Genomic DNA, 20990 nt, shown 5'->3' on the forward strand with positions numbered 1-20990 from the left:
CTTCTGCTGAATGAATTTGCAGTTTAATGACTTCCTTCCCCTCTGTTTGAAGCTAGAGATCAGGGGTAGGTGGGTCCTATACAGTAAAATACTGGTCATAATAGAATGTAAGGCGCGAGAGTGAATTTTCTTCACTGTCAGTCAATGGGCACAAATGAAAATATTTAAAACCATCTCTAGCTCAAGTACCTGGACTTTTTCAGGTCTGATGAGTGGGCACACTGGCTTGGAGCAGCCTGCTTCTAGGTTATGAATGTGTTTGCCAAATCCCTGTGACCCAATCTATATCTACCCAGAGTGGGTTTGCTTTGAATGGTCTTCCCCAAGCTCTCTATTGTTCTTTGGCTCTTTCAGTGCTTTTCCAAAGGGAACCTGAGCATCTCACAGCAATTTTCTGGTAATTCATTTTCTACGTACTCATGTATAATTGTTTAACTTCCTACTACTTATGTAGAATTCCTCAACTTTCTCTTCACCGTATCCATGTACACAAATCAATATTAAATCTTTAGAAAGGGTTTACTTCCTTCTTGTTATTTCCTAGTCTAATGGGTTAAAACACACACACACACACACGTAAAACCTCAATTCCTGCAATTACAAACATTCTATAGAAAATAGGTGTTCCAGGATGTCTGCAGCTTTACAGGATACTTCAGAGTTCCTGTTAAAGTATCTTATATTCTGTCACTTAAACCCAAAGTTTATTGTCTCGTTTCATGTAGAAAAAAAGAAGGAGCAAACATAAAGCCAACAATGTATTTAGGTAAAATTAAATGAGGTATTAAAATTACCAGTTAGTTTCGCTCTACGGTATAGTTCAAAAATTATATAATTAAAATGAAATTACTTAGTACTAAAAGTTACATTATGATGAAGTTCAGTAACTTCAGGACTTTCAAGTTCAATTAAAAAATATATGGTAGGCCGGGCGCGGTGGCTCAAGCCTGTAATCCCAGCACTTTGGGAGGCCGAGACGGCGGATCACGAGGTCAGGAGATCGAGACCATCCTGGCTAAACGGTGAAACCCCGTCTCTACTAAAAATACAAAAACTAGCTGGGCGAGGTGGCGGGCGCCTGTAGTCTCAGCTACTCGGGAGGCTGAGGCAGGAGAATGGCGTAAACCCGGGAGGCGGAGCTTGCGGTGAGCTGAGATCCGGCCACTGCACTCCAGTCCGGGCGACAGAGCAAGACTCCGCCTCAAAAAAAAAAAAAAATATATATATATATATATATATATATATATATATATATATATATATATGGTAAATATATCTGAAGAAAATAATTTATATTCATGTAAATGTGCTTTGAAAATAAAAGCATTTATAAGGCAACAAATTTATTTATCTTGCAAAAATTAAACTTTCCTCTCAATTTAGTAATGTAATTCTAAATCCTCCAAATAAAATATCTAAATTAAGATAATTTAAAAGTATCATCTGCTATGTAACCACCTCAAAATCATGAGCAAACTAAAAATTGAATGGCTTCAGACTGTGAATTTTAAATACATATTCAGAGATTCAAAATAAAAATGACCATTGACCAATTATCTATATACATCTGATAATAAATATTTTTTATCCTTATTTTTTGTTTCATAAATTTCTTCTCATTTTGTTACTAAATGCTGAATTGGTTGAGTACATAAACAATATAGTTTCTGGTTGAGGGGAAGTGGCATATAGCTTTGTATAAAAAATTCTGTATAATGGTTGAGAAAAAGCTGACAGAAAATAATATCTTAGCTGTGAGTCTAGTACTTATAGTCTTAAAAGGAAAGCTTAAATTCAATTTGGAAGGAAAATGGCTATTGAAATATATGACTGTTTGCTCTTAAAATATCTACTTTGATTAAGGTCATCACTCTATTTCTTCCTTGCAACTAAATCATCAGAAAAACCATAGAAAGCCAATTTCCTGAACTGTGGGGTCTTACTATAGTTAAAAATAAACCTAATTAAAGATCCACAGGCCTTGTAGACTTGTTTGTTTATGTTATTTGCTCTAAGCATGTTACATTTTTCTTCTGCTTCCTCTAATACAATATCACACCTGTTAAATATGACATTAAAGCAGTTACTCTTAATAAACTTTTAATGAGAAAAAAATCAATGGGGAAGAGTAACAAGCAAACTTCCATTGTAAGGGAAGATAGCTGGGTGTTGTTAAAGATATGAATGTTTTTATTGTTTATGCATGACCATGATATAAGTAGTAAGGCAAATGTTTAGAATGTGACACTACAACTTTATATACCTATTAATACCCAATAAGGAACCAACTTTACACTCCTTAATGTGAATCAATACGAAGCTTTTATAAAACATCTGCCTAGTTCTCATTAAAGGATTTGGGTTTAATTGTTCTCAACAAATCTTTTTTGAACATCTGATGGAATATCTACCCTCAGGTGTTGTTAAATATAACCTTCTGATGACTAGAGTCCTTAGTTTATGATCACAGTGCACATTTTTGTCTGAGGGCACTAGGGATAAAATGAAAGTAATCCAAGCACTTGTTAAGCCACATTTATTTAACTAGTGAGAAATGCTAATAGCAAGATGTTGGCTAAAAAGTACATAAAAGGTGGGAGAGAGAAAAACACAAATATTAAACTAAAGGCAGGCATTTGACCTAATATGGAAAACAAGAGGGAAACTAAGCCTGAGCAAATGATTTTAAGAAGTGCATGACATAGTTGGAACAAAATGAATTTGGCAGTTGTTTCTTCATGTTATGAGAGTGGGAAAAAGTAAGAGGCATTGAGACAAAAAGGGAGGGATCATAGTATTTCTTAAGTTGAGAAATGAATCATACTCAAGCAGGGATTTTATCTCCAGAGATGAAGAAAAGAAACAGATATTAGAAATGTTGTGAGGAACCGAAAGATTTGGCAAGAGCCTAGCTCAAAGATTTTGTATTATTGTAATTTTCCAATGTCAAAATTTTCTCAATTTTAGGACATGGCAGAAGATCAAGGTTCTGTGTCCCTTTTGTTTACACAGATCGAGTGTAACAGGAGTGTTAGGCATTACTTTAGATATTCCCTAGGCACTCTTTCTAAATAAAATGGCCAGTTTGGGATTTTGATCCAAAATGATTAATGTTCCTGTTTGCACATGTATTTTTGAAAATAAGTGATTTGACAAATCAAATAATGAGTATGCTGAGTATCTAATGAAGTGGGGCATGGTGCTAAAATCTTTATCTTTATTAGCCTGTATTTATTTTTCTGAGACCTGTGTAGAGAACTTGCTTTAATTTTCCTTTAAGAAAGATAGACACAGGCTCCTAAAGTTTGCCAGCATTTGCCAAAGTATCACAGCCAAGATGAAAAGTAGCATCTTTAGTGTCTAAATGCATTGCTGTGTTTATTCTACACTGCTTCCTATTACAAAATATTTTACTAGTGAGTGTGTTTTGAATATTTAAAAATTACTTTATAGAATTAATATCTGTTTCTGTAGATACAGAGGTCTACCTTTCCTATTTCATGCATGTTCTTTACCATGTTGTCCATATCACTCTCATCTATATTTAATTATTACATCGTATAGAAGTAGCATGTAGGACTGTTTAATTCAGTGTATATAACATTAAATTTATAGAGGTATATAATAAAATCTATTAGAATTTTACTATCAAGCAAATGATTTATCTATTTTTTGTAACTGCATTCTCTGTCTATGCTTCTCATTGATTTCAGAAAATGTTGCTCTTGTCTTCTGTATAGCAGAAGAATTATGGAAGTACCACTTAAAGGTATGAAATATAGTCTACAATGTGTGACAATTCTACACCTTATTACAAATAAATATAGATAAATAAAATAAATAATAATAATATAAATAAATACCTATGTGTTGAACTTGAAATATATTTTAATTAAAAACTAAACATTGAATTTTATTATATGCCAAGATGAGGAAGTAAAAATATTACTTAAGTAAGAGCAAATAACATGTTATAGTTTTTCAATGATGTGTGCATGATTTCCAATGTTCATTTGTTTTATAGGAATGGTTGTCATAGGTTATACCAACTGGTCCCACGTGTTCCCCATCTGAAGCTTTATGATAAGCTTCATAGTTATCAAGTGTCTGTGTCTCACTCAGCTGCTGTCTGGATTTCTAAACTTTGTTCAATTTTTCCAAAATCCTCCTACAGGTTAAACTGTGTTGAGCAGATTAAAAACATATAAAGAGCTAAGTCATCAAAGCTCAAATTACTGAGCTATAACACATTTGTATGCATAAGAGATATGTTACCAGTTTTCAAAATGCCTGAAACTTCCCAAGTAGGAAACACATGGATAAAAATCTGGAAGTATTGAAGAGTACATGGTCATGTTATGAATTAGAGCATTCTCTTCTCAATTTCCTAACCCACTGAATTTCTTCCCTGTATAACCGAGAGTTTAATTTTTAAAATCCTTTTGTATTGGCCATAAAGTTGTTTCCACAGGCTACATTGTAAGACAGGCAAAAAAGAGATGATCCTATTTCTTATTTCTTATTTCCTATTACAGTGTATGTTCTATGAGATTTGGGATTGCCTAGCACTGTATCTGGGGAAAAGCTCAGACTTAATGGGACTCAAAAGGTATCTCAAAAGACTAGATGAATACCTTTTGAAATATTTTTAAGTGAGGTTGACTTTTCCCTAGCTTTGAACTCCAGTATGACCTAAGCATTTGAGAACCAGAGTTAAACTTATGGTAAGAGATTCTATGGTTCTTTCCCTGATGGAAATAGAATTTAATATAGTTGTTCCTGGGGAATTTATAATTTTATCTCATTTAAATACATGGATAGACAGATAGTAAATATAAAATAATAAAAAGAATAAAATCAATTACCATACCTCTCCATTAAAGAAGCAGAAAATGGTAGAGACCAAAAGACCCTGTAAAAGAAAAATAGAATGATCTGAATCCAAATGGAAAGATACATGTATTTGTAACCAAATAGCTGTCCAAGTAGGAGTAAAACCAAAGCTATATGTATATTTAATACGAAACTTCTCAAGCTGCCTTCCTAACAAGAATGCCATACCTGGAAGTGCATAAGGATGTGCATGATGTAGTCATATACCTCCTCTGCAATCTTTCCTTCAGGTCGCCATGGAATCAGCACAAATTCAATGCCAAGCAAGGGCACCAAGATAAGAGTAGCTCTCACAGCTTTCATGTAGAGATTGGATTCCGCTTGGTGTGTAACTTTTAACTTGGTGATGAGAACACGTACAATATTTAACAAGAAAAAAAGATTCACCTAAAAACAAAATAAAGTGGCATCTGAAAAACATTTCATATTTAATATTAAGAAGCATCATTCAAGTATCTCCAATTGTATAAATCTGAAAATATTTTTAATGTACAAGAATATTTTAAAGGGTATTATTGCCTAAGATATTAATTTATATATTTGGAATTGTGATTTATCAATTTAACAAGTATATCAGTTTTATTAAACAAGTTTATAAAAAGTAAAATTAAATTATGGTATAATTACTGTGGAACATATTCAGTTGAGGAATATTTCAGTGTTTTTCTCAGCTCATTTTCACATGCAATTAAAAAAATTCTGTGGTCTAAAATCTAAAGCTTTTGATCATTTTCAAATCAAAGATAATAATTGTTTATAGAAAAATGCTAATTTTTAAAGAATCCCCTCTTTATAATGTCCATATGACATACTTTCTAAATGTATATTATACCATAATAACCATTTTCATCTTTCAAACCAAAAACTTTCCTGTTTCTTCTTGTAACAATAATCTTTAAAACACCTCTCCAAAGTACCACTGTAATCCTCTTTTACTTATGAGGGAACTTTGAACCAGCTGATATTCAACCCCGGTCATTCTAGAGCTAAAATAATTTGACATTCTATAAGACCTCCTGTAATGACATAATATTCACTATTTTTGTGCCTTAACAACTTTCTCGAAGAGACAGTAGTTTCTTTGGATGGGAGACATAAACCTTTGACACTCTAATGTGACTTAGCAAACAGGGTCCTACTGAAACATATTTATTTCTCTTTCTCTTGCATAATACAAGTTTATCTTTTTCTTATTTTCACCCAAGTTAGAGTTTATCTCTTTCTTATTTTCACCCAAGTTAATATCTTTTACTTTGGTCCATTTTCTCTATGCCCATTCCTTATGCCTTCCATAGAATCATGAATATTAATTTCAGAAGAGCTCCATAGGGGCTAATTGTGATTCACTTTTGTTTTTCCCCACCCTTAGTTCTGGCATCTGCCCTTTGTTTAATAATCTTAAATTTTCAAACTATTAACCAAATATAATTTATATTCACACAGTTTAAAAATTGCAAAAACTAGTATTTTCCCATTTATTATAGAAAACAAATAACAAAGAACATGCATTTGCTAAATTGACACATGCCTCATAAAAGTAACTGGGCATAAAAATATTCTTCCACTATTTTTAGAAAATTTAATGGAACATATGCTTCAAAAATATACAGTTCACTATAATCCTAATGGAAACACATCTATGAAAAGCAATGTTTGCAGGCACAGAAAAGCGATAAAGACAAAAGCAGATTAAGCCATTTCAACAGGTGTGAGAATGAAACATGACAAATGAACATGTCAGCTGTTATTCCATTCATCCTAATATATTCCCTTCCTAAGCATCCATTGCTCTTTAAAAAAAGATAACAATAATCTTTTATCTGCTTAATATAGAATATTTTATAATCTTAATACATTAAATCATAAATTATAAAACAGCAGAAACATTGCAATTTAGATCCCAATTATATGAAAAATTTTAAATGCAAAGTGCTTCTCTAAATGGCAAGTCTGATTTAAAATGTCAAACTAGAAACTAGAGTTGACAATAGAGTTAATTATTCTATTAACTATTTTATAAATAATAATCTTAGAATGAATTCGATGCTATTTTCCATGCTATTTTTCCACAAAACATAGTTTTGAGAATTATAATCCCCTCATCTTACTTTATTTCCTGTAAATATTTCCATTTATTTTTAACAAAAATAAAAGAAGAATTTTAAATTTTACAAGAACTATGTCTGAATTTCTCCCACCCTCAAGCAAAGCTAGTTCAGTAGAAAAGAAGAAACCTTTAACTGCCATACTCATAAAGTTTACATATCTAGTAGGCACATCAGGCTATTTTCGTAACACAATACCACACTTGGGTCATGACAGGAAGCAGGGTACATCTATACAGTGGCTGTAGGAGAGTTTCTGGAAGTCATTTCCAATCACTTAACTATGCACTGAAGTCAGCTAAATATCTGTCACTGAACCCAAATTAAATGTATCATCTCTCAACTTCCCCTCAACAGGATCTCAAAAATGCTGTAGTCACTCCAGTACCACCCTGCTCATGTGGAAATGTGATGGAGGAAGTCTGAGTGGAATGATTTGTGATTAAAATATCTTATTTATAAAAGTTGTGCAAAACCATATGATAACCATGAGAGAAATTACTAGGGCTTCTCCCAGGAGCTTGGAATTGTCCAGGACCAAAGAGGAGCTCTGGAGCTTAAACAAGGACAGAATTATTTATCTGGATAGAAAAATAGGTTCCTAATATTGTTTTAGGCCAACAAAATGGAAAGTTTTAGGCAAATAATGTGGATTTTCACTTCTTTTCTTACAGCTTGATGGGCTATATTCCTGTATTTCATCCTCACTCTTCTTCCTCAAAGTTTATATGAATAGATGTTTCCAAGGGTTATGTAGATGATGTTACATTTTGCATTTGCTAGGTGCTTTCACTTCCTGAACCTTACTGATTTAGAAGTCTGAATCATGTATCCCTCTGTGCAGCCAGATCTTTTGTAATAAAATATTGTCTTGCATTTGTTCTGGAACCTCCTGAGTAGCCCAATAATACATTATAATTTATTTGAGCTCTCCTCAGAGTGGAAGCATGGTATCATACAGAAACTACAAGTGAAGAAACTTTGAAGGCATTTTTTTTTCAAGAATTTATAATATTCTATGCACTAACTGTGCTAAATCACTTAACAGAAAATATCTCATTTAATCCTTTTAATACCCTGTGAGGTATATATTCTTATTATTCCATCATTACAAATGAGAAAACAAAGACACAGAGAGGTTAAAAACAAAATGAAACAGAAAACTTGGTCTGAGATGATACACAGGCAGCTGTGATAGAGCCAGGATTCAGTGCTGACTCTTTTGTGCACAGAATGCAAAGCCAGGCAGTCTCAGGGTACAACTTAAACACAGTATGTCACTCATGCCCTTAGACTGTAGGAGAAGGAAGGAAAGCAAGTGCCTCTGCCTTTGAAATTTTCACTATAATCTACATTAAGATATATGAAAAAATTTTATGGAAAGTCATAATAAATTATACAAGAATGGCTTAACAATGATACATTTTGAGAATGGTTTGAACAGTGATCCAACACAACCACATACTAAACTGCAGCTAGCAAATACAGTTAAATAATAGAATATCTGTATTTTAAAAGATTCTGAAAATAAGAATGAGGAAGCTTTGAATTTTACATTAAAAATATCACATACACCCACAAGCACACATATAGATAACTTAATCGCAGTTGTAAATAAAGGGTATTCGAATAGGAGGGGAGGAAGTCAAATTGTCTCTGTTTGCAGATGACATAACTATATATTTAGAAAACCCCATCGACTCAGCCAAAAAACTCCTTAAGCTGATAAGCAAGTTTAGCAAAGTCTCAGGATATGAAATCAATGTGCAAAAATCACAGGCATTCCTATACAACAGTAATAGACAAACAGAGAGCTAAATCATGAGTGAACTCTCATTCACAAATGCTACAAAGAGAATAAAATATCTAGGAATACAACTTATAAGGGAAGTGAAGTACCTCTTCAAGGAGAACTACAAACCACTGCTCAATGAAATAGGAGAGGACACAAACAAATGAAAAAACATTCCATGCTCATGCATAGAATCAATATCGTGAAAATGACCATACTGCCCAAAATAATTTATAGATTCGATGCTATCCCCATCAAGCTACTATTGACTTGCTTCACAGAATTAGAAAAAAACTACTTCATGTTTCATACGGAACCAAAAAAAAAGAGCCTGTATAGCCAAGAATAAGCAATCCTAAACAAAAAGAACAAAGCTGGAGACATCGCGCTACCTGACTTCAAACCATACTACAAGGCTACAGTAACCAAAACAGCATGGTACTGGTACCAAAACAGGTATATAAACCAATGCAACAGAACAGAGGCCTCAGAAATAACACCACACTTCTACAACCATCTGATCTTTGACAAACCTGACAAAAACCAGCAATGGGGAAAGGATTCCCTATTACATAAATGGTGTTGGGAAAACTGGCTAGCCATATGCAGAAAACTGAAACTGGACTCCTTCCTTACACCTTATTCAAAAATTAACTCAAGATGCATGAAAGACATAAAAGTAAGACCTAAAACCATAAAAACCCTAGAAGAAAAGTGAGGCAATACCATTCAGGACATAGGCATGGGCAAAGACTTCACAACTAAAACACCAAAAGCAATGGCAACAAAAGCCAAAATTGACAAACGGGATCTAATTAAACTAAAGAACTTCTGCACAGTAAAACGAACTATCACCAGAGTGAACAGGCCACCTACAGAATGGGAGAAATTTTTTGCAATCTATCCATCTGACAAAGAGCTAATATCCAGAATCTACAAAAAAATTAAATTTACAAGAAATAAACAACACCATCAAAAAGTGGACAAATGATATGACCAGGAACTTCTCAAAAGAAGACATTTATGCAGCCAACAAACACATGAAAAAAAGCTCATCATCACTGGTCATTAGAGAAATGCCAATCAAAACCACAATGAGATACCATCTCACGCCAGTTAGAATGGTGATCGTTAAAATGTCAGGAAGCAACAGATGCTGGAGAGGATGTGGAGAAATAGGAACACTTTTACAATGTTGGTGGGAGTGTAAATTAGTTTAACCATTGTGGAAGACAGTTTGGTGATTCCTCAAGGATTTAGAACCAGAAATACCATTTGCCCCAGCAATCCCATTACTGGGTATATACCCAAAGGATTATAAATCATTCTACTATAAAGATACACGTACACATATGTTTTCTTGCAGCACTATTCACAATAGCAAAGACTTGGAACCAAACCAAATGCTCATCAATGATAGACTGGATAAAGAAAATGTGGCATATATACACCATGGAATACCATGCAGCCATAAAAAGAATGAATTCATGTCCTATGCAAGGACATGGATGAAGCTAGAAACCATCATTCTCAGCAAACTAACACAGGAACAGAAAACCAATCATTACATGTTCTCACTCATAAGTGGGAGTTGAACAATGAGAAAACATGAACACAGGGAGGGGAATATCATACACTGGGGCCTGTCGGGGGGTCAGGAGTAAGAGGAGGGATAGGATTAGGAGAAATAAGCATGTGGGGCTTAAAACCCAGATGACAGGTTGATGAGTGCAGCAAACCACCATGGCACATGCATATCTATGTAACAAACCTGCATGTTCTGCACATGTATCCCAGAACTTAAAGTATAACAACAACAAAAAAATGAATAGCAGCTGTAACTAAAATACCACTCTGAAGGACTGTAATTGCATTATGATCTCTAATACTCTCTGAGACAAAGCATGCTAGATTGCTAGTTTGTATTAATTTACTTTCTCATTCAAATAATGTAATACACTTGTAATCCCAGCAGTTGTGAAGGCCAAGACAGAAGGATCCCTGGAGCCCAAGAGTTTGAGACCAGCCTGGGGAACGTAGTGAGATCCCATCTCTATAAAAATGTTTAAAAAATTCTGGCCGGGCGCGGTGGCTCAAGCCTGTAATCCCAGCACTTTGGGAGGCTGAGACAGGCGGATCACGAGGTCAGGAGATGGAGACCATCCTGGCTAACACGGTGAAACCCCATCTCTACTAAAAAAATACAAAAAACTAGCCGGGCGAGGTGGCGGACGCCTGTAGTCCCAGCTACTCGGGAGGCTGAGGCAGGAGAATGGCGTAAACCCGGGAGGTGGAGCTTGTAGTGAGCTGAGATCCGGCCACTGCACTCCAGCCCAGGTGACAGAGCGAGACTCCATCTCAAAAAAAAAAAAAAAAATTTATCCAAGCATAGTAGTGTATACCTATAGTCTTAGCTTCTCAGGAGCCTGAGGTGGGAGGATCCCTTAAACCCAGGAGTTGGGGGCTGTAGTGAGCTATGATCATTCCACTGCACTCTAGTCTGGGCAACAGAGCAAGACCTTTTTTCAATTAAAATAATAAAAAATAATAATAGTGTAATAAAAGCATCAAATGTGACTTCTGTTTTTCTGCAATCACACTAAAATGTCTAATTGGTGCACTGACATTAAATGATAATAATTATAATGTAAAATTTACATAGGTATTTTGTTTTATCTTGTTTGTCACCTCCCACCCCCCTGCTAATTCATCCTCTATTCCTCTCTGTGCCACAGGAGGCTGATGTCTGTGAACAGCTTCATCCAGACTTCCTTGCCCTGAGACATTTGCTGCATCTGGCTAATGGGGGAAAAAAAGATAAGAGTATGGGAATAAAGATAAATTCGAGTCTTTGTTTCTGCTGCTTCTATTCTGCCAGGCTGTGGTTTTGGCAGTGGTTGTTTTTCTCCAATCAAAATCAGATCTCTTACTGGGTGACTCTTCCCAGTGCTCATTTCACTACACTAACACTTCTCTCTTCAGGTCTACCTGTGATAACAGCATTCCACTGTTGATCCCCAATGGCTCACCATCCCTTACTAATTAGTTCCTTTGCCTTTCCTGCCTATACATCAAATATGATACCTTCACTAAACCCTACTCATTTAAGCACTGTGAACATGCATATCCGTCTGTGTCCACTGGGACCCTGAAGGATATCATAGGCCAGATGGTTCAGAAATAAAGTTGAAATGTGAGCAATGATAAGGAAAGGAGAATTTGTTACATACCAGTAAAGCAGCACAAATTGGGCCATGGATAATATAGAGGAGATGGGTATCAGAACTGATCCAGCAACTAGAGAAAACATAAAAACATTATGTTGAAATTTTTTATTTTACATTGTTCCAGTAGAAATAATAAAAAGAGATTTTCTTACTTGTCATTGTAATATAAGCTTCTAGCAATGGCATGTATACAAGCAGGAATCAGTGGAAATCCTGTAATACCAAAAAAAAGAAAATAAATAGGATTTTTTTCTACACATGGTATTTCAAAAATATGTAATTAAATACAAAAATTCGAAGATACTCTAGAAGCAAAAAAACTAGCCACTGTATATTTGTTGAATAAACATTATTTGTATAGTCAACAATACACATTATAAAGTATTAGATATTTACATTTTTGTGTTTGTGTGTATATGTGTGTATGTTTTCTTCTACTATAATTCATAGGTCATTTTGAATCAGTGGACTTCAGAACTTAACTCTTAAGATGTGTTTCCTAAGCCACAAGGATTAGAAGAAATTCAGCCTTCATGTACTTTCTGTGAGATGGAATTGGCCAATATTCGGTACATTATCAGATGTGGAAAAAGGTTGAGAATCGCAAGAACTTCCACTATGACAGAGATTACTATTAGTAAGCCATTATTTGAAGAAGAGGAGAAAAAAAGAGATTAATTTATGTACCACAAATTTGTCAGGCTTTGAACATTCTAAATCAGCTCTTCCAAATATGAAATTAAGCAATGCTTTATAAAGTTAATCAGAATACACTAAAATTGTGTGTGTGTGTGTGTGTATATTACATCTCTGTATATGTTTTTCTTTCTAGATACAGATGATAGCTTAGATAGATGAGAGAGAGAGAGAGAAAGAGAGAGATAGAGATAGAGATAGATTAGATAGATAGATAGAGTAGATATATGATAATAGATAAGTACAACTTCAGTTTTGTTTCTGGAAACTAGTCCTGTTAAATTCATTTCTGCACTTTATATTTTGTATTATTCCAGTTATTTTTAATATGTCAGAAGTATATCACTGTTTTCTTTGTGAATAATACCACATCAGGAGATTGTGTGGAAAAAAATAAATCTGTTGCATGTCTTTATTCAATCACTAATCCCTCTACTCTTATCATAAAATGACAATATTTTGAACACATGTTTTTAGAATGGTACTTAAAAGATGTTTAAATCCAATGCTCTCATTTTACACGTGGCAAAAATGAATATTCAGAATAGTAAAAAGACTAAATCTTTAATTTATCATTCTACTTCTATTGTTTTAGTCACTACATAGTCAAGATACCCTATTCATTGGCATATTCAATAGAAAAAAAGACACTATTATATATTGATTTGTGACTACTGAAAACAATGGATGAGTCAGTGATTCTTTGCTTAAAATGTTGCAATTTGCAATAATAGGCAAAAGTTAATCACCTGATATTCTTTAAAAATGATTACCCATTGGTATATTCGTATTACAGAGGAACCTGACATCCTCCAAAGGCTTTTTTAATCCATTGAATCAACAAGTATGTATAATGACACTTACCCCAGCCAAGAAAATAATACCACATTAAGTGTTGCTTCTCTGCAAACACAGCCACCACAATAAGTGTGTGTAGGTAAATGCCTTCACAGAGCATCCAAAAGTAATTACAGCCCATCAGGTAAAGATGAATGAACTGGGACACTTTGCAACTAACCTGTGAGAAGAAAAAAACAATATTTACTTGTTTATGAATTGACATGTAAAGCAATAGTTTTAGCTCAGGAAACATGGAACTTTCTCCCCTCTACACAAAATCCTATACATTAATGATTAGGATTTGTGGAATGCCAGTCTTCGTATTCATCTAATGATGCCTTTAAAGTTTTTAGCCACAGACTCCAAAGATTTATAATGTTATATCTTCCAGAAAAAAGTCTAAATTCTAAATCTACTTTATTTAGTGAATGTGTATTTTCTAAATGTATTTTTGTTATTATGTAATTATAAGTATAAAAGTGTCACACATAAATAACTTTACACTTATTTACATCATCATGAATCCCTTGACTGTTGCATTCTGCTGAAAATAATAGTAATTTTACAACCAATTCATTAAAAGTGCCCAGATACTTGAAAAGTTTTGCATATTACATGCTCCTCATGAAAATGCTTATTAAATAATAATCTAATATATCCATAGGTTATCCTATCCAAATACGGGGTTTGAGGGCTTTGTGTAAGTAAAAAGAGGACCAGATTATTGTTTCCCTTCTGTTTTTCCTGAGGTCTCCATTTTTGCTTCTCTACTTTAAAAGAGGCAAGGAAGAGAGACATTCAAATTACAGCAAAGAAAACACAAAAGATTAAGAGTGACAGTTTACTCCCTTAAAGAGGAGAATACAATTAAAGCTTTCCCAAAAATACATGACCTGTTACTCCTATTGGCTCCAGTTTCTAGTCTGAAAATCAATAAATGTTTAGTGGCAATTATCATTATTTTTGAAATAGTTTTTTTAACCAAAAATAAAATTGAAAAGAAAATTCACTGGATTGTTAATATTGGGTTATCACGGAATAGTAATAATGGCATTTGCCCAGGAGTTAGCCTAAAATACTTTTACAAATATTGTTTTATTTAATTCTTACAGTGGTCCTATGAGGTGTACATTATCATTAGGCATATATATTATACATAAAAAAGCTTAGTACCAGAGAAGTTAAATGATTTGCTAATATTTATACATCAATCAAATCTACAACCTGAACATTCCAATTTTGTTTTCATTATATACAATGCCTCCTAACTAAAGGATGTTTGTAAAACCTATTTATTCATTAAATGTATCTGCAGAATACATAACATTAAATTTTAAATAATGTACCTTTATGTAAAACACAGCATTATATTAAAGTTCACTCAAAGGTGAAAATGAGATAGTCTACTATATGGAAAGAAATTACAAATTTCAGCTTCAACTTTTTATCTAAAGAGTTTTTAAATATTTATATTTAATTGGGCTTCTAATTCTTGATTTCATTCAAAAAGTTAATCGATAAACCATTACAATAAAAAAGAATTAAGAACATACTGCAGAAAAATATTTCTATGCAGGGCATTAGTAATACAAAACAAAAATATATGACAATTTATAATGTGTTTATTAAACACATCTTTGTATACAAATACAAGATTTAGAATCTCATGCTCTGCAGCTTCAAGACAAAACTCTGAATCTCCTTGTCTTACAGAAATTCACTCTAAAATGGCAGGACATTTGCCAGATTTTTATGTTGCTAATTATACCCCAGTGTGTTTTCTAATCCAATGACTTTAGAGTGGAGCATATACAAGATTAAGCAATCCGGATGCACATGTGCAAACAATGCAGGGAATTTTAGAATTTTGAAAGTTACTCTAAAAACACACATAAAACACACACGAGACTGTTTATTGACCCACTTGTTAACAATTCTTTCCCTTCCTGATTTCAGTCACTAATTTTTTTCTTTTAAAAAACACTTTATATAGACACATACACATATACAAAATACAGTAAATATTCCATAAACATTATAAAAGCAGATAATTTTTACAATTTGAATGGATGTTTATGTATGCAGATATTTTAATTTAAACATTTTACATATGCATATAGCTTACACAAAATGTATACATTTAGATAAGTACTTTTTTTTTTTTTTTTTTTTTGAGACGGAGTCTCGCTCTGTCGCCCAGGCTGGAGTGCAGTGGCCGGATCTCAGCTCACTGCAAGCTCCGCCTCCCGGGTTCCCGCCATTCTCCTGCCTCAGCCTCCTGAGTAGCTGGGACTACAGGCGCCCGCCACCTCGCCCGGCTAGATTTTTGTATTTTTTAGTAGAGACGGGGTTTCACCGTGTTAGCCAGGATGGTCTCGATCTCCTGACCTCGTGATCCGCCCGTCTCGGCCTCCCAAAGTGCTGGGATTACAGGCTTGAGCCACCACGCCCGGCCTAGATAAGTAAATTTTAAACTACGTTTTAAAAATATGGCCTGTAAGGCAACAATTTATAAATGTTTATTGAGATCAAACACTGTAGTTCCTTTTAAAACATTATGCTATGAAGTTTAATCTCAAGTAGGATACGTACAGTTCATTCTTTTCCTGGTTTTATTGACTTTTTAGTCAACCTGATACAAAAAATATAATTTATTTAAGTTTTCCATGTGCATGTACTATTTTTTCGAACTATGCAGAGTTCATTGCTTTGAGTTTTTCATTTGGATTGAATAAATTATTATGTAGTGATAAACTATTATGTCTCATAGCAGGAGGACTCTACAGCTATAAAATGAAGTGAAGATATGTGTATATGTATAAATAGCTGAAGCAAATAAATATATTACACTTTTCGATGTTCACTCATATCTTGGGGAATACTGAGAATACTCTGGGGGAATACTCTGTAGAGTAGATGTAGCTCTATTCTAATGTAGAAAGGTAAATATTTCTCAATATTCCCCAAGATATAAAGACTTGAAAATGTACATATATGTCAGACTTGAAAATATACATATATGTGTACTTAATTATACACATTATCCATATATCAGCCATGTTCCCCCTTTTCCATTAGGCCCTTGAACCAAGGGCACAATCTTGGTTTACTTACAGGATTTGTGGCTACTAAGGCCTGGTTGTTAGCCACTGCAGTGAGGTGAATGATTGTTACAACAGAGTTACAAACAAATGAGAAGAACAGATTTTTATGTAAGGTAATCCTTTGGCAACTTAGGCTCCTAAAAAGCAAGAAAAACAAGTGTGTTCACATCATGAAATGTTTATTTATAAATCATTATTCAAATAAGATACATTCCCAATTCATAGCAGCTGTTCCACTTTTGAAAGAATTACTTTTTCTCCCTAAGATCCACTCATTATAAAATCTTAATTAGGGAAAACCTGTAAGTGCTTAAAACCTAGAGACAAATGAGTTGCTCCAGTAGAGGTAAATATACATAGGGCTAGAAAATTTGCCTGTACAAGGCCTCTACATGACTTTCTCTATTAATTTCTGAACATAATTAATAGTTTAACTCATTTTGCAAACATTGGGATTCAGTAAAGTTAGATAATTGATCAAAACTTATGCAACTAATTAATTTGAACACTTTGTATTTGCTGTCAGATTCTCATGTGGATAACTCTTTTTTCATTATACCACATATATTGTTCTGTTTAAATATAACTGTGTGTTTTGTTGTGATGATGGTCATTACACAGACCACTCTGGAAAAAATAACAAAGTATTCAGAATAGATGAATTGATAAAAATGTAAACTTAGCAACCAATGAGATTTGCTCAGCTTTACTGAATTTTTCTAATTGGTGCAACCATATGTAAGGTAAAAGTAATACCGCCTTTTACTAGAGTTCCTCTTTTATAAAACAAAAGAGAGTTCACTGTGTGGAGTTCACATAGAAGCAGATTTCAACAAAAAGTGCCACTAATGATAAGTGATGTCACTCTTAGATTGAATCCACCTCCTCTGTAAGAAGATTATGCACATATGACTGCCTGCCTATGTTCAAGCACTACCTCCTTTATAATGCATTTACTCAAAGGCTCATTATGATTAAAGTTTCAAAATAATAGCATGGGATCCACTTGTACCTGAATACTTAATGTCAAGTGTTAACTCATATGAAGACCTGAGGAATTATTTCACTAGAGGCATACAATTTCATGGTGTGTGTGTGTGTGTGTGTTTTAAATGCCATCAATATAATCAACCTATATAATCCATCATATATAATTCAAGCCAAAGGCTTCTATTTTGGAAACTTTAAGGAGACTTTTGCCTGATTTTATCACTACATGTCTTTATCTTAAATAGATTGTGTGCCCAGGTTATTAGAATTAGGATGGGATGCCAAGGTTTTCTATGTTTAAAAATGCAGTTTAGAGTATATTGCCTCTGAAATTGCCTTTCTTCCAGCTACAGGTCTGTGATTCCATATACACCTCTAGTAATTAAAGAGTCTGGAGGAATATTTGATCCAAATCAATATTTATAAATTGTCAATAAATGCCTTCTACAAGACTTCTATGAAAGGATTCATGGGCAAGATGGCCCTTGGAATGACTGCTGAGTGTGTGTAAGACATCCATATGCCAACAAATATGTGAAATTCAGCTGGAATCCATCAAAATAGAAACAACTGGAACCAGCTAGTATTTTCATATTAAAGAGTGGTTTACTTTGGCCTGACTTTGTAGTGTATAGGAGTAGTGACGCAGGCAGTAATCAGGCCTTATCTACAGATTATTGATTATATTCTATAGAAAAAAAGAATCTTTGAAAGTTTTGAACAGAAGAGTGGCATGATTCCTGCTATTACTTAGGAAAATTCAACACTGAGAGAAAGACAATCCTATTTTTGATAAAATACCCCAGCAGTGACATAATTACTTTCTGTTCATTGAGCATGAAGAGAGTTAATGAATATCAGAAAAAGTCTAGTAAATAATATTCTTTTAAAATCAGTTATATTATGTGTGGTTTATTTCTGTAATTCATCAGTGTTCCATGATGAAAGTTATAGACATACAACATTTGTTCATATGGTCTTATTTTAAAATGCTGCTTTGAGCTTAGCTATGTCTATTGAGTGCCAAGTATTGTTTAGAAAGGAACTGCTTATCCATGCAAATATACATGTTTTTAGTAATACAATATAAGTAACTCAGCTACGATCAAGGGAAAAAAAGTAAAGCATTTTTCTTAACTGGGTGATTTTGTCATTTTTCTGCTGAGCAAACATATATCTAAGACCATTGGCTAAGACATGTCTACAAATAACAAAATTTCATATTTTTAAACTATAACAAAAAGATTGAGAAGGTTTGCTTAAACAGCAAGAAAGATATATTCGTAAGAAGTAAGTTGAAATAAAGGAAAGCAAACATTAAAGGAGACTTTCAAAAACAGAACTATTTTACCATTAAAAAAAAAAAAATGGACTTCTCTCATTCACTGCGTTACGGATGGAACTGGAGGACAGTACATTAAATGAAATAAGCCAGGAACAGAAAGAAAGTCTGCATGCTCTCACTCATTTGTGGAAGCTTTAAAAAAGTTGATTGCATAGAAGAAAAAAGTAGAACTAGAGGCTGGAAAGGGTAGGGGGAAGGTGGAGATAGGGAGAGATTTGTTAAAGGATACAAAATTACAGCTAGATAAGAGGAATAAATTCTAGTGTTCTGTATCACTGTAGGATGACTATAGTTAACATGTAGTTTTAAATAGCTAGAAGGATTATGTGGGCATATTGCATGATAGTAAAAATTAGAAAAATAATTAAAGATAACTAGAAGAAAGATATTGAATTTTCCCAACACAAAGAAATTATAAATATTTGGGATGATAGATATGCTAATTATCCTCATCTAATCCCTGTATATTATAGATTTCTAAACATCACTATGTACCCCATAAATATGTACAATTATTATATGTCAATTAAAAAGTGAAATAAAATAAATAAGACATGATAGAAGAGCTGAAAGATAGGAGCTAGGAACATAATAAATACATTTATATTTTAACTGTTTATATTAATAATATTCACATGTGGAAAGATTGGAAGGGAGTAAAATAAAATGGTAACTGTAGTTAGTTGATGAAAAAATTTAATCCTCTTGTATACAGTTAAAGTTTAATCCTATTAGTATAAAGTTAAACATCCTCTATGATGTTCTGTATTTCTGTTCCTGTCAGAATTCCCTTTTTTTTTTTTTTTTTTTTTTTGAACCTGCTCCTGCCTAAATTTGTCTTGAAAGGTAAGTACTTAAAAATGAGTAGCCGGTATATATTCTCTTCCAAAAAAATGTCATTATTGTGAGTCAAACACACACACACACACACACACAAATGACTTCTTATTCTCTTAGTATGGGATAAAAGGATATACCATATTTCCCTTTTTAAGACCCAAACAATATCATTGTGGGTAAAGTTTTGAAATAATAGAATGAAATTCCCTTGAAATTTATTGAATATTTAATATCAAGACAAAACAAGTTCTTAAGAAGATGCATTAAATAATTTCATTACAAAGACATTAAAGTTTATTCAGAGTGTTTTACACAATTACCCAAATAACGTGGTCAGACTAGATAATCCACCCTATATAACTCAAACCAAAGACTTCTGCTTTGGAAACTCTGATATCCAGTTTAGCTGCCCAAATTATAGTAAACTGGACCATTGCCACATCATTTCATTTAGTGTTGTGTAAATATGTCCTACTGTCTAAAATACTAACCTTTTGCTTCAGTTTCTTCCATTTCTACCTCCAGGCACTGTGCAACTTGAACAAATGCAGATGCTAAGTAACATATGGTTTCTATCAATGTCTAGTATAAAAATGGCTCAGATTTTTCTGACGATGTATATTGTTTGTTTCTAAACATATTCCTTAACACATGTAAGTAGATTGGTACTAATAGAATCAACTTGTAAGTGAAAACCAAAAACATGTCATTGGTAAACACATGATTTGTTCAAATGAAGCCCTAAAATATTTGTATATTTTTTCAAATATACTAACCTATAACAAATTTTACTTACCTTAAATTCTTAAATATTTTTATTTTATTCAAAATAGTAAAAGCAATTATCTTAGAGGCTTAGAGAACGTTTACAAAAATCCTTCGCTTTCTTTGAATTTTATAATCTCCCTTTCTATCCCAGCATAATCACAGAACAGAAAATGTGGTTTGTGGGTCCGGATTGTTTCTATTTCATATTTTTTACATATACTTATTTTAAAATGCTATTTCAATATGCAATTTTGGCAAGCAGAGTTACAGAGGCAGTTGATATTATTGTGTCAACAAAATCATTATACTTTATATGTAATGAAACTGTGTCTTTCAATTCACTTTTGGAACAATTTTAGAAGCAAGTTGCATCAAGTCACCATGTGTAGT

At 33.3% G+C, this 20990-nt stretch overlaps 1 protein-coding gene across 2 annotated transcripts in view; it reads right to left on the minus strand.

Annotated features, from left to right (window-relative positions):
• The window catches only part of CALCRL (calcitonin receptor like receptor), a 104679-nt gene that overhangs the window by 3956 nt on the left and 79733 nt on the right, over window positions 1-20990 (minus strand). For both annotated transcript variants that reach the window (XM_023212397.2, XM_023212398.2), the window contains 6 exons: window positions 16668-16794; window positions 13578-13731; window positions 12170-12230; window positions 12021-12087; window positions 5062-5280; window positions 4871-4912 (listed from right to left, as the gene is read on the minus strand). In XM_023212397.2, the coding sequence (XP_023068165.1) occupies window positions 4871-4912; window positions 5062-5280; window positions 12021-12087; window positions 12170-12230; window positions 13578-13731; window positions 16668-16794 (670 nt within the window). The remainder of the gene's footprint in view (window positions 1-4870; window positions 4913-5061; window positions 5281-12020; window positions 12088-12169; window positions 12231-13577; window positions 13732-16667; window positions 16795-20990) is intronic.

The sequence above is a fragment of the Piliocolobus tephrosceles genome, chromosome 11, assembly GCF_002776525.5.
Source record: "Piliocolobus tephrosceles isolate RC106 chromosome 11, ASM277652v3, whole genome shotgun sequence".
NCBI lineage: Eukaryota > Metazoa > Chordata > Mammalia > Primates > Cercopithecidae > Piliocolobus > Piliocolobus tephrosceles.